This window comes from Phyllobates terribilis, unplaced genomic scaffold (assembly GCF_046119375.1).
Source record: "Phyllobates terribilis strain yellow unplaced genomic scaffold, ASM4611937v1 Scaffold_13__5_contigs__length_258822181, whole genome shotgun sequence".
NCBI classification, from domain to species: Eukaryota; Metazoa; Chordata; class Amphibia; order Anura; family Dendrobatidae; genus Phyllobates; species Phyllobates terribilis.
In genome coordinates this window covers 155,758,312-155,772,951 of record NW_027362773.1, presented here as the reverse complement: position 1 = coordinate 155,772,951, position 14,640 = coordinate 155,758,312, and the positions used below count along the sequence as shown (strand labels likewise).

The following is a 14,640-nucleotide window of genomic DNA, read 5'->3' as shown; positions in this document are numbered from 1 at the left end:
TTTTTTACATTTTTACTTAGTCCCTGTATGGGACATTAATTTTTATTGTTCTAATCACTGTTCTCAAGCAATGCAATAGACATGTATTACATTGCATGAGAACTTTGCTGACAGTTTCACACAGTCAGTCTCCTGCCTGGCTTCAGCTGCAGGCTGAGCTCAACAGGACACCATATATGGCAGATCTGGAGGCAGTCATGTGACCTCCAGCTGCCATAACAACGGCAGGTCCTGGAAGGCATCAGGGGGCAGTCGGAGAGGTAAGTGGACAACCCCCTCTCCTCTCATTATCTTCTATATGCTGCAATCACTATAGATCGCGGCATATAGAAGATAGAAAAGGGTTAACATCTTTGGGACCTGATCCAATCAGGTCCCGATGATGTCCCCTGTCCGAGCTGTCGCTCTGAACCGCAACCGCAGCACTTGCAGGACCCTGAGTGTGAGAATGCCAAGAGTGTGCAAAGCAGTCATCAAAGCAAAAGGTGGCTACTTTGAAGAACCTAGAATATAAGACATATTTTCAGTTGTTTCACACTTTTTTGTTAAGTATATAATTCCACATGTGTTAATTCATAGTTTTGATGCCTTCAGTGTGAATGTACAATTTTCATAGTCATGAAAATACAGAAAAATCTTTAAAGGAGAAGGTGTGTCCAAATTTTTGGTCTGTACTGTATATATATATATGTTTTTTTTTTTTTACAAAGAAGTAGACACCATGAATGTATAATGTATGTGTGAATGTCAACACGCAGAAGAGTCGCCTGGTACATTCTGGATAATTCAGCAGTGCGGTGCAGTTTCTTAACCACAGGATCTAATTGCATAGAAACAGTAAATCCATTTAGTGACCATAATGGCCATTCTGATCTGCCATATAATGTGCTTGATAAGAGCTCAGGGTCTGAGCACTTTCCCATTTTTCTCGCCAGGTGCATTCTGAGAAGACAACCTTGTAATGCAGAACATAACACTGGTAGCACTGAAACTAATGGAAGATTTCAAGACAGGTGACCCAGTAAAGAGCAGAAATATATGGAATTAAATTCAGGCCATGAGAAACCCTGGAGGGGCACCTGATTCTCCAAGATGAGAAACAGTTTGAGAATGCTCAGTGATACGATGAGTAACCTGAGAGGTCAGCACATGGAAAACGAGCCTCATTACAGGCCAAAGATAGCATGACAAGCACTGAGAGGGTTAATGCTGGCAGAAAAAAAGTCAAGTACATTAGATAAGGATGGATGGGAAAAGATGGATGAATAGATAGATAGATAGATAGATAGATAGATAGATAGATAGATAGACAGCTAAGTCCTTCAGAACCTGGCTGAAAATACTCCTTTACGGACAGTGAATTCTAGGGTCCTCACACATACCCAGACTGGTCAAGGTGGGATTCAAGCTCAACAGAAATATTCTACTTTAAATTCGGCAGCCCGTTCCCCAGGTCCATCGGAGTCCCTCCAACAGTGCTAGTCGGTCTGACCTGGGCAAAATACCCTCACACCTAACAGTCCAGAAGATAGAGCTGTCATTCTGGGCCCATCTACAAGTGCTTATCACCATAAAGCCTTGCTATATGTAGGTGGTCCAAGTCCTCCGGAACAGCTCGCCCAAACCCATGCTGAGCCAAACCACATCAGCCTGAGAAAAGCAGGAATCAGGAAGATGGTAGACGAGAGCCAAGAGAGGTATGTCAGTGACTGGTGGAACGATATCATCACCTCACAGAAACTGACCATATATCGTCTAAAGACTGGTCCCATATCTGGAGAAACTCCTGAGCCCCAGAGACCACCAGATCGTGAGCCGGTACAGACTCAGTGCCCATAGTCTGGCCATTGAATCAGGCCTGCAGACAGAGCTACAAGCCCAGGGAGAACAGACTGTGCCCACATTGCGACCTGGAGGATGAGACCCTCTTCCTGCTACACTGCACCAAATACTTGTGCATTATGTACCTGCTGAAGATACTGAGAAATGACAACTCCTTTAAGGGAAGGCATAGCAAAGTGATGTGATTACACTGCGAGAAGTCGGAACCTCACAGACGGATGAGATGGAGACAGGAACAAAGGCTTTAGTTCCCCAAGAAACAAGAGTTTGCAGAGACTGACTGAACCAGGGCTGAAGGTGTGTAAGATTTTTACTTTTTACAGGAAGGGCCTCCTGAAATAATGCACAGCTCTCGCACACAGCACAGGTGTACCAGGTGAGTATATCACCGTCTGTAGGGGGCCGGGTGTTTATCTTTATGCAGCTTTCTTGGGTCTGTTTAATTTGCAAAATCACCTATTGCTGTCAGTATAGATTGTTTTGTAGCTCTGTGTGCAAATATTCACTTGTACGGATCCAAATTTATGGGGCTTGACCGTACCTCTGCATTTTCTATTTTCCTGAGTAGAGAAAGATGACTTTGTTTAGTTGCATGCACACACTCGGGCAACCTGGACACCTTTTTCCATCTCCAACCTCCTAAATGACGGTGTCACGATTAAAAGAGGTATCTAAGAGGTTAAACTGTTGCAACTGGAGTGAATTTGGGTGCCGGTTGTATAACACAGGTCCTGAGGTCACTCCATACATGCAGTGCGCACATCTGGCCATTCATGTACACCTGGACATAGTGGGCCACACCGATGCTCAGGACCTGGCACTTGCCCAGATGGGCCCTGTTCCTTGAATCAGGGAGGGTCTGAACAGTTCGACCCCCAGCTATCAGCAAGTTATCATCCAACCTGTAGACAATAGCATCGGATGTCTTATTACGGAAAGAGCACTGAATACTGGGGAATATATTATCAATCTCTGTGTGCATGGGGCCTAATGAAAACCTACACTTAATTGAAAGCAAGCACAGATCTCGAAACATCCGAGACCTTTATGGTGCCACTTGCCACTCGCTTGTAGCCACAAAGAAGCACAGATTCTCGGAGCCGTCCTAGAGTACACCTGCCTCTCCCTGAGATGTTGCACCACCCCAAGTCTTCTTTTTCCTGTTTCACTTTTGTTGTCTGCCGCTTTTTACGTCTTTTAAGAGCAGACAATTACAAAGGATAATGGGCCGCCGTGAGCCGATCATTGCTCTCCGGTACATCTCTTGTGACAGTGAATCGTCACTATGGGGTTTATGTTACTTGTTTGATTGTTATAAAACATCTAAAGGTTTTGGATTAAGTTGCTGAGCTGAAGACACAACATATCTAATCCCCAATGATCGCTTATGTCATGATACAATCGAGCCTTTCTTCAATTATGTGGTTTGCGGCTTCTTAGCTCTGCTGACATTGACACAGTGTGGCATTAATGGGGGGGATATGGTTTCGCTTTTTAGATTTAAGAATATATAAGTGTTTCATTGTATATATTTATGAACATTTATAAAACCATGGTTTGTTTGTTTTATATCAATGGTCATTTGAACAAAGTGCATAGTGCAAAATAAAATAAAAACGTCCATAAGGTAAAGTCTCTCCTTGCTCGTTGTGTCCTGTGGTGCAATGACCTATAATCAAAAAAATAAGTGTTTTTGGTTTGCTTTTTTTTATCTTTTATCTCAACATTGTTTTTAGAAAGTTTATAACTTGCAATCATATGATTTCGTTTACTACCTAGATCAGGGATGTCAAACTCAAATACACATAGGGCTAAACTAAAAAACTTGGACAAAGTCGCGGGCCAACCTTGATATTAACAGCCCTCCACAAAATATAACGGGCTTCACATCCTCCATACAGTATTATGGGCGCCACAGTCATCCATACAGTATAATGGGCCCACATAGTCCTCCATATAGTATAATGGACCCCATATAGTCCTCCATACAGTATAGTGGCCCCACATAGTCCTCCATACAGTATAATGACCCCACACAATCCTCCATACAGTATAATGGGCCCCACATAGTCCTCCATATAGTATAATGGCCCCACATAATCCTCCATACAGAATAATGGGCCCCACATAGTCCTCCATACAGTATAATGGGCCCACATAGTCCTCCATATAGTATAATGGACCCCATATAGTCCTCCATACAGTATAATGGCCCCACATAGTCCTCCATACAGCATAATGACCCCACACAATCCTCCATACAGTATAATGGGCCCCACATAGTCCTCCATATAGTATAATGGACCTCATATAGTCCTCTCTACAGTATAATGGCTCCACATAGTCCTCCATACAGTATAATGGCCCCACACAATCCTCCATACAGTATAATGGGCCCCACATAGTCCTCCATACAGTATAATGGCCCCACATATTCCTCCATACAGAATAATGGGCCCCACAGAGTCCTCCATACAGTATAATGGCCCCACATAGTCCTCCATACAGAATAATGGCCCCCACATAGTCCTCCATACAGTATAATGGCCCCACATAGTCCTCCATACAGAATAATGGCCCCCACATAGTCCTCCATACAGAATAATGGGCCCCACAGAGTCCTCCATACAGTATAATGGCCCCACATAGTCCTCCATACAGTATTATGGGACCCACAGTAATCCATATAGTATAATGGCCCCACATAGTCCTCCATACAGTATAATGGGCCCCACAGTAATCCATATAGTATAATGGCCCCACATAGTCCTCCATATAGTATAATGGGCCCACATAGTCCTCCATATAGTATAATGGGCACCACATATTCCTCCATACAGAATAATGGGCCCCACATAGTCCTCCATACAGTATAATGGGCCCACATAGTCCTCCATACAGAATAATGGCCCCACATAGTCCTCCATATAGTATAATGGGCCCCACATAGTCCTCCATACAGAATAATGGGCCCACATAGTCCTCCATAGAGTATAATGGCCACACATAGTCCTCCATACAGTATAATGGGCCCCACAGTAATCCATATAGTATAATGGCCCCACATAGTCCTCCATACAGTATTATGGGCCGACATAATCCTCCATACAGTATTATGGGCCCCACATAGTCCTCCATACAGAATAATGGGCCCCACATAGTCCTCCATACAGAATAATGGACCCCACGTAGTCCTCCATATAGTATAATGGACCCCATATAGTCCTCCATACAGTATAACGGGCCCACATAATCCTCCATATAGTACTATGGGCACCACATTGACATGTGTAACCTAGATAAAATATGAAGAAACTTTGCAAATGATCTTTATTTAAAGGGTGTGGGTTTTTATTAATATCTTTAGCATCCTAAATCTACTTATCCAGCAGACTGTTGGGGTCCAGGCCTTCAACTCCCCACTGATCTCTCCAAAAATCGCCTCTGTAAGGCTCGGCTCCGAAGGAAGAAACATTCAGCTTGTGCACTGGTGCAAGCAAAGAGCAGAGTACTCAATAAAAAGAGTATGCAGAGCAGTGTGAGCGATCGATGGGGGGTCTCAAGACCCGGACCTGCACTACAGCTAAGTAAAGGTAAAGATGTAAAAACAAAAAACCCTTTAATATGACTATTCTACGATTTGGAGTATACAGATGCTGTGCAGATTTGTGGGTCGCCATGGTTACAGACCACAAGCAAACCCTGCGTGCAGCCCCATCCCACTATCCTGCTAGGCTGAGTGTGCACTGCGTCCACGGCACCAATCTGTTTTATGGTCACTGTAGCACGTATACCTTGTGTCTATTCGCCCGACAGTAGGTACGAGGACTATGTGCACTTAGCCTTAATTCACTATATAATCTACAGAAAGGGAAGACTGCAGGATGTGACTACATTGGGACAGTTTGTAGTCTGTAACCATGGCGACACATAGGTCGGCACAGGAGCTGCATACACATAATGGTAAGAGATTTTAAATCTAGATTTGTTCTTATTTTAGATTTATAGGATAGAGAACAACAAATTGATTGATTGACAGAACCCTGGTCCAAAGGCCACATCAATTGTCTTCTGCAAACCGCATACTACCTGCCGGCAGTCCCAGCATCTATTTTGACTAACTGGCCTTATGCGACGTTATGTGTGCGTCATGAAGAAGTTGCGACTGATTTACAAATCAGAAAAGGAACCAATGATGCCGGCAGGTAGGAGAAGGATAGCAGGGCTCCTGTGCTGCAAGTCAGTTTGCTAATCGGAGCAATGACAGGTGTACAGAAAAGCGTGTGCCCTAGAGGCCACCAGACGTGTTACTCCATCCATTGTGGATCCCAAATTCCAAACTAATCCAAATAAATCTTTTAGAGTTGATTATGTAGACCGTCTTAAAGAAAGCTTGCATGGGATGATTCCGTATTTGCATGCGACCGAGTGTTGGCCATTAGTATGTGACGGATAGGGCACGCTGTGGATCAATGCGTACATGGAATTTCTAAGCTTTCCAATCACTTGACGCACTTTCAGTGTTGAAAACAAGGCTTCCCATCCTCCGTCACGAGTGTATTTATCATGATGAGATATATATATTGTATGTATCGTGTAATATATATATACAAAATACATGGTAGTCCCTCAAAACCCAATGCAATAAAAAATGTCAGATCTCATTTTGCTACAAACGGCGTTGATGTGAATTTCCCGTCTGCGGGGATGCATGTGATCTCTTCCCATCCGTTTCTCAGCCTTTGTGATAATCCTACACTAGATCTATTCTACTTTCAGCTCTATTAAGGAGTCACTAGCAAATATTTTGGAACTCCAGGTTTAAAGGTCAGATCATCGGAAGGATGAAGACTTAAGGAAGCAATCATTTAGACCAAAGTTTTAGGCAGATTTTGCTGCAGATTTCACATTTGCATTGCTAATGGTGGAACCAGCGGTGAAAATCCGTGACATTTCAACAACAGGACTGCACGTGGCAGATCTGAAAGTTCACAGCTTGTCCTGAATTCCACTCTGTGGCGACGGTTATTTAAGATGCCAGCCACATGAGCTGGAGTCAGAGATTTTCTAGGTGCACTGAACATATTGATTTGTAATACCCCAAGTTTACAGAGAGGGGCAGAACCAGAGCAGAGAGCGGGTTACAGAGCGCTCTCAGCATGTCCATTCATCACATGGACAGCTGGATAACTGCAATAGAAGCCATGTAATTCTCCTTTTCTCCTGTGAGGGGTGCTGCTGAGAAATTGCTGTCAGGTTTTTCCTACAGACTTAAGCACATCACTGGGAGGAGAGGCAAGTAGCTGACCACCCTGTTGCTCTTATCATCCAGGAGCTTTCTAGTAGATACTCTTTTAGGCCATGTTCACACAGGTGTTTTTTAAGCGTTTTTTTTTTTTTATGCAAACTTTCATTTGTGTTTTACAGTATCAACAAAGTCTATGACATTTCAGAAATCTCATGCACACACATTGGTTTTTGTGTCATCAGTATTTTGTGCTTTGCATGGTTTATTGAACAATAGAGCATGTCACTTCTTTCGGTGTTTTTTCTGCGTTTTTACAGCATTATTCACCCATTGATAGTAATGGGTGGTAAAAAAAAAAAAACGCCTAGTGAGAACATAGCTATCAGGTTTTTCTGCGTTCTTAGTGAAATAAAGCAAGTAGAGCAGTATGTGAAACTTGTTTATTTTTGTGATTTTACCATTTTGCCTTGATCACCTGAGATGGCAGATAGGATTAGGACAGTTTAATTAAATTAGTGATGTGTACAATTGGTGTGAAATTGAACAATCCCTGAGCAACTCAATGGCAGACCATAGTGTGAAAATATATAGTGTCCTACAAATTCAATGCACTGCCAGTGTCTTAGGTAAACTATTACTGAACAATTCGCCTCCCCCCACTGTTACATTTGAAATTCAGGTTAATATGGTTTCACATATGTCTTGCATTGGTGACCTGTGTTCATGCTTCTGTGGTGGAAGCAAAGCTGAACTTTGGGATCCTGAAAAACGCACCAAAAAACGCATCAAAACCAGCGTTTTGACGCAGTTTCTTTCCTGCCAAGAGATCAGGTTTCGCTGCAAAAAAAAATGCTGAAAAAAAATGCCTAAAGGGGTTGTCTCACTAAATCACAAGATTGCAACAATCCTGAGAACAGGGGCATCAAAATCCTGTTTAAACAGACATTAATCACCTTTCCCAGTTCCAGGACCGAGTGCTGTATCTTGTTTCTCAACAGCAACCCGGCACATCTCAATGGCATATTAAGCTAGTTAGGCTTACTGCTAGGTTTTCCAATATTCGAGTAATGCTGCTCAGTTCTGCTACATCCCCGTCTCCACTACCCCAATTCCACTGCTTAGCTCTGCTACATCTACGTCTCCAGTACTCCAGTTCCGCTGCTCAGCTCTGCTCCATCCACGTCTCCACTACTCCAGTTCTGCTCAGCTACCTCAACACACACAGCTCAGCTACCTCAATATAGACAGAGCTCAGCTACCTCAATATAGACACCGCTCTGCTACATCCAAGCCTCCACTACTTCAACTGCTCCGCTCTGAATCATATAAGTCCCACTACTCCAGTTCTGCTACAACCAACTGTCCACTACTCCAGTTCTGCTTCTTAGCTTTGCTACACCCAAGTCTCCACTAGTCCAGTTCTGCTACATCCAAGTCTCCACTAGTCCAGTTCTGCTACACCCAAGTCTCCACTAGTCCAGTTCTGCTACATCCAAGTCTCCACTAGTCCAGTTCTGCTACATCCAAGTCTCCACTAGTCCAGTTCTGCTGCTCAGCACTGCTACATCCAACTATCCACTACTCCATTATTGCTACTCAGCTTCACTACATTCCAGTCTCCTAGTTCAATTCTGCTATACCAACTCAGCTAAATCTCCAACACAACTACATTACCAACTCATCTTCCCTGCTGCACCAGTGCCACCTGCCCGTGCTCCATAAGACGTGCTCAGCCAGACCTGAGATGAGACTTTTTGGATCCACCTCACCACGTAAGACATAACAATGGAGTGGTGAAGTGAATGTGTGATTACAACTTCATTCACTTCTATGAGATTGATAGAAATGGCCATTTTGTCAGTCCCATAAAATAGAGCGGAGGTTACACTTGGCATTACTGTTATATTAACAAACAAAACTTTGGGAACCCTGTTCTTGGGAATGGTGTGTGTCCCAGCAGGCAGACTCGCATCGATTATACAGGATAGGTGATAAGGTATTTAGTGGGACAGCCACTTAAGTTGCAGACACCAATCCTTCCTTATCCCATATAATCAGATAACAAGGCATCTTACAAATTGAAAATGTAATTAAAACCAGTGATAAAACACAAATTAAAACATTTATAAAGACTTTTAAAACCATGTTTTTCAAAATAACCTGTACATAAATGTCAAATATATATATATATATATATATATATATATATATATATATATATATATATATATATATATATATATATATATATATATATATATCGAGAATCTTAACTGATGTGAAACCTATAAATACTCGTTCACAAATATTGGGGAAGGAAATCAGTTTCATGGATCTTCAGCTACCTCAATACAGACACACCTCAACTACCTCAACACACACAGCTCAGCTACCTCAACACACACAGCTCAGATACCTCAACACACAAACACACAGCTCAGCTACCTCAACACACACAGCTCAGCTACCTCAACACACAAACACACAGCTCAGCTACCTCAACACACAGATATAGCTCTTCCACATGTACACACACACACAATTCTGCTAAATCAACACACACATCCCTGCTGCACATTATGTATACACTACCACAATTTGACGTTCCTTCCAGGCATGTGACTGATCCAATAACCTGAAAGAACCTTTTGCGACAAGAACACAGATCTTCAAATGTAGGTAGTCATGAAGCGAATGGTCCGGAAAGTTCAGCAGTCATTTGAACACAACCCAACTCTGAATGCGTACATTGATGTTTATAGATATACTATAAGAATCCTGGGATTGTTTAAGACTTACCACGAGGGCGGTTTGTGTCCTTGCCCGGGCAGCTTTGTGCAGTGCGGTCATGCCATCTTTACTTCGGAAGTCTAGGTGAGCGCCACCGTTACGAAGAGCTTTGATCACATCTAGAGAATTATCCAGCTGGGCGGCCAGGGATAGCGGAGTATCTGGAGGGGAAAGAAAGCAGAAATGCAGATTATGATGGCTATTCGGCTCCACTATCATGTATAACAATCTGCTAAGTGCAAGTGTGGCCATATTGCCTTTCGGCATCAGACCGTTGTACGACCCAGAAAGGATTTATCCAACTATATCATAGTATATAGCAAGAAAGAGAACCCCAGACTACATTTGTTGCATGTCATAGTATATAATATTACAAAATTTGGGGACTGGTGCATGGAAACTCTTATCAGAGGGACGTATACAGTGTACGATTATGAAGTGAATTGTTGGGGCTCCCCTGATAATTTGCCTTGCGTCTTTCCCTGGTAATTTCTGAAAGGTTTAAAATTTAGGTAAGTGCCGCACAGAATTTATTTGTCATGATAGAATGGAGACTATCATCAGAGGATGGCGATAGACGCTTGCATGAAACAGGTTTTCCACTTTCAGGTTCTCCCTTCTAATATCCAGCATTGTGTACAAATAATAAAATCAGATGATACTCATAATCCCCCGGTCAGGCACTATCTCTCTGCCGCTGCTCCGATCTCTGTGCCTTGGCTGCATTGGGGATGTGCACATCATTGCTATAGCCAATCATTGAGGTCCAGAATGAGCCGCTGAGCTCAGCGATTAGCTGCAGCGGTGATGTGAGCTATAGTCATGTCGTCACTGCTGAAGTCAGAGACCAGAGCAGCAGTGGAGAGCCGTCGCGGCACCCAGTGATGAACGCGTACCATCTGATTTTATTATTGGCCATTACAGGAAATCGCTAATTAATCTCTTACATACCGTCCAATCTACAGGAAAAACACCAAGTATAACGCTTGACCTGTACACTGCCACTAAATATTTGCACCAGGAGAATGCCCTGTACTCTTACCACCAGTTTCCAGATCATGGTAATTCGGATCCAACCCCCGATCTAACATCTTGCAGACTTTATCCACTGAACAGTGCTGAATGTAATCCATGAATTTCCGTAAACTTGCCTGAAATTATAGAAAAACCATAAACATTCAACAGGTTTTGCTCAGAAGACACTGGTTATTTTATGAGCTTCAGGGATACATATTTATGGGTTACATTATCAAAAATTAAGAAATATAATAATAATAATTCTTGACTGTAAAACCAGTTCTGTAAATCACTGCGATTTTTATGTCAGTAGAAGCGGAAAGTTTTTTGAGTTGACGCAAAATTGAAAGAGGTTGTATCCTTAGGATAACCCCTGTTCATATTTAGAGTTGTCATGATGGATTATATAATAATAAATAATTATTTAGATGAGAGTCCTCTACTCTGTTAGCTGGAGTAGGGACTCTCTGGGAGGACTCATGGTGGACGAAAGCCCATTTAATAGTATGTGAGCAATGGACTTCTCCATTTATTTTCCCTGACAATAACAGCTGAACACCAAGGAGTTCGGCTGATGAACTGGGGGTGATTAGCTGATTGATTGCAGGTGTTAAAAAAACGTTTAGCCCAGTTTATACACCCCATGTCCATACATCCTATTTTAGAAGGGTGTCCGGCGTTCAGGATCCTCATCTTCACCAGAGTGGAGGATTGTCACAAAAAGTCTCTCCTTCTGGAGGTACCTTGTCCTCTATACACACTACCTATTGATGTGAATGGGCACTGTGTAATGTTTCATAGTCCCCTGTGGGGGGCGCTGCAGAGGAATGGACCTTTTACTGTCAGGTTTCCCCATAGATTACAGCTGATTAATAGGGATTCCGAAGGAGAGACGCTTTGTGATTAGTGTAATACCTAGGAACCTTTCTAATAAGTTTGGATATTCCCCAAGTAGAAAAACACCAATAATCGTGATGTAGTGGAATAGGGAGTAACATACTGATTGCTGGGAGTCTGATCAATACGACAACCAGTGATCTTGAGAGCGGGGCTGTGCATGCTTAAGTTCTGCGATATTCATGGTCTATGGAGAGCCGAGCACAGCGCTCTGCTTCTTATGTCTGCAGAGCCCCGTTGTTGAGATCCACAGCCCCGTTCTCAGGATCGCTGGCAATCCCAGCGGTCCAACTCCAACGATCAGTCTATTGGATAGGGGATAACTTTAAATTGTGGGAATATCCCTTTAATAGCTTTGTGATGATTTTCCAGCCTTAAAGCTACGTTCCCCACTATGAGGCTAAAAAGAAATCTGTTGGGCTGCATGATCCTTCTCAACCAAACAGCAGCTTCTAAAAGGAAATGTAAATGTGCCCTAGAAAGTTCTAGAACAGCAGGATATAAATGAGTTCCAGAACAATAGAACAATAGGATATAACAGGACACATGTGACCACAGGATTGTGGTACACGGGACACCTGATATTAAAGAACAATGACCCGCTGACACACGATCTGAGATAATGACCTTGTGATACAATAAGATACCAGAACAATAGGACATTTGCCATCACTTATGCTCATAATGACACGTTGTACTTTTCTATTATATGATAAGCAGATTATAGGACACACTGAAATAAGGAAGAAATACCTTGGTGTGCAACTTGGCGATCTGTTTCTCGTCAATACTGGATTGTTTGTACAGTCTCTTCTTATAACGAAACTGCAAAGAAAAAGCAAAACGCTAAACAGACTGACCAATGTATGTGATACTGGTCCTGGGGGAGATTTACCATAACTAGAGCTGCAGCTCATCGCATCAGGCAACTTCTATCTCTCGATATTTGGCGACTAAAATAATAAAGGAGCAATGTGATTGGATGCTGTGGGTAACTCATCCACTTGCCTTTTGCACCAGTTTTCATGAATCTCAAATCACGGTATCTTCTGTACGTCTGTATTTTAAAAGGAGCGACTCATTTATAAAGTCCCCTTAAAAAAATGATGTCGGCCCAATTAGGTAAGTGATAAAGATCTGTCTTTTACAACCTCCAACAATCAGCTGCGGTTACTGACAGCTGTCAGGGGACAGGGGACTCCCGCTACATCCATATATTCCAAGGCTTTATTCATACTGAGTTTTTGGAGTGGATCCACTTCAAAATCATCAAAAGAAAAATCACTTAAAAAAACTCTTACAATTCATTTCTATGGAAAATCCACATTTTATTTATATGGGAAGTTCTGTTTTTTTTTTTTTTCTTTCTCCCTGAAAAGTTTTTGAATAATGTCCGGTTGGAGAAAAAAAAAAAGAGAATGTCACCTGCTTGAAGTGGATCCTGATTAAATCCACTCCAAAGCAGACGTTGTGATGAAGCAGTTTCTGCTAGAAAAACTCAAAAAAATAAAAATAAAAAAAAACGAATGGTACTAGTAGGCAGACACACATAGTTTTTGACGTAAAAGACACTTTCGGAAAACGCGGCATTTTTCCTGAAGCGGCTTCATTGTCGTCTCTTCAGTTGGCTTTTTTTGCAGCGGCTTTGCCGGACGCTTTTTTTTTTAAAATTTCATATATAAAATTATAGTGACCTCTAAGAGGAACTTTTTCATTTGCTATCACGGCTTTTGAAGTCTGAAGTAGTTAAAGGAAGTTAAAAAAAGACAGAACATGTGCACAGCAGGCTGTTTTCACATTGCTGTGCATACATTCATTATTTTTAACATTTATTGAATGCTTTGTCAGGCGAAATTCTTCTGTATAATAGGACATTTGCCCTAACAGGGCACATGGAATACTGTTAGGATGTCTGTTTTTTTTTAAGATGGGCTATGTACCCATTATATTTTATGGTTTTTTGGCTAGATCTATGTTATTTTGCGGCACATGGATGCCAAAATAAATTATGTTCCAATTAAAAAAAAAAAAAGCCAGTTCACTGACCTCCAATGAAGGCACGCCTCTGCTCATGGGTTGAGGATATTCCCGGAGTAGTCGTTCTTCATCGAGAAATTTTCCATCTCTGCCATTGCTGAAAGGTTGGTAAAGGCCGTAGTTGAGAACATCCTTCAGGCTCTGATTGAGAGTGCATAAGACCCTCTGCTTTGCCACCCAAACGGTGGCATCGGGGTTAAACCGGATACATTTCTGTAAAGGATTAAGAGTGAAAAATAAGTTTTAGCCGCAACAGAGACACAGCTGCTCGTCTTGATTTCTTTTCTTTTTTTTAATAGAACATTGTTAGGAGCAAAAGTTAAAAGAAATAAAATATGATTTGTCAACAACAAGGCATCTGATATGAGACATACAGGTAAGACTTTTTTTCAGCAGTCTATAACTTGTATGCCCATATTAATAGATTTGATAGGTCAAATGTGGTGACAGATTCCCTTTAAATACAGCGGGTGAAATAAGTACTGAACACTTCACCAATGTTCTAAATAAATATATTGCTAAAGGTGCTATTGACATGAAATTCTCACCAGCTGTCTGTAACAACCCATCCAATCCACACAGAAAAAGTAATCACCATAGATGTCCATAAATTAAGTTATGTGTAATAGTAAGAAATGACAGAGGGAAAAAGTATTGAACACGTCACTGAAATTTATTTAGAACTTCATTAAAAAAAAAGGCTTTGTTGGTGATGACAGCTTCAAGACCCTTCCTGTATGGAGAAACTAGTCGCAGGCATTGCTCAGGTGTGATTTTGGCCCATTCTTCCATACAACTACTCTTCGCAT

The 14,640-nt window shown here is 42.0% G+C and overlaps 1 protein-coding gene across 9 annotated transcripts in view; it reads right to left on the bottom strand.

The window, feature by feature from the left end:
* SHANK2 (SH3 and multiple ankyrin repeat domains 2) overlaps nucleotides 1-14,640 on the bottom strand; it is a 693,215-nt gene that overhangs the window by 419,393 nt on the left and 259,182 nt on the right. For all 9 annotated transcript variants that reach the window (XM_073658796.1, XM_073658795.1, XM_073658798.1 and 6 more), the window contains exons 3-6: nucleotides 13,841-14,044; nucleotides 12,548-12,619; nucleotides 10,923-11,031; nucleotides 9,890-10,041 (exon numbers count right to left, since the gene is read on the bottom strand). In XM_073658796.1, coding sequence (XP_073514897.1) covers nucleotides 9,890-10,041; nucleotides 10,923-11,031; nucleotides 12,548-12,619; nucleotides 13,841-14,044 — 537 coding nt within the window. The remainder of the gene's footprint in view (nucleotides 1-9,889; nucleotides 10,042-10,922; nucleotides 11,032-12,547; nucleotides 12,620-13,840; nucleotides 14,045-14,640) is intronic.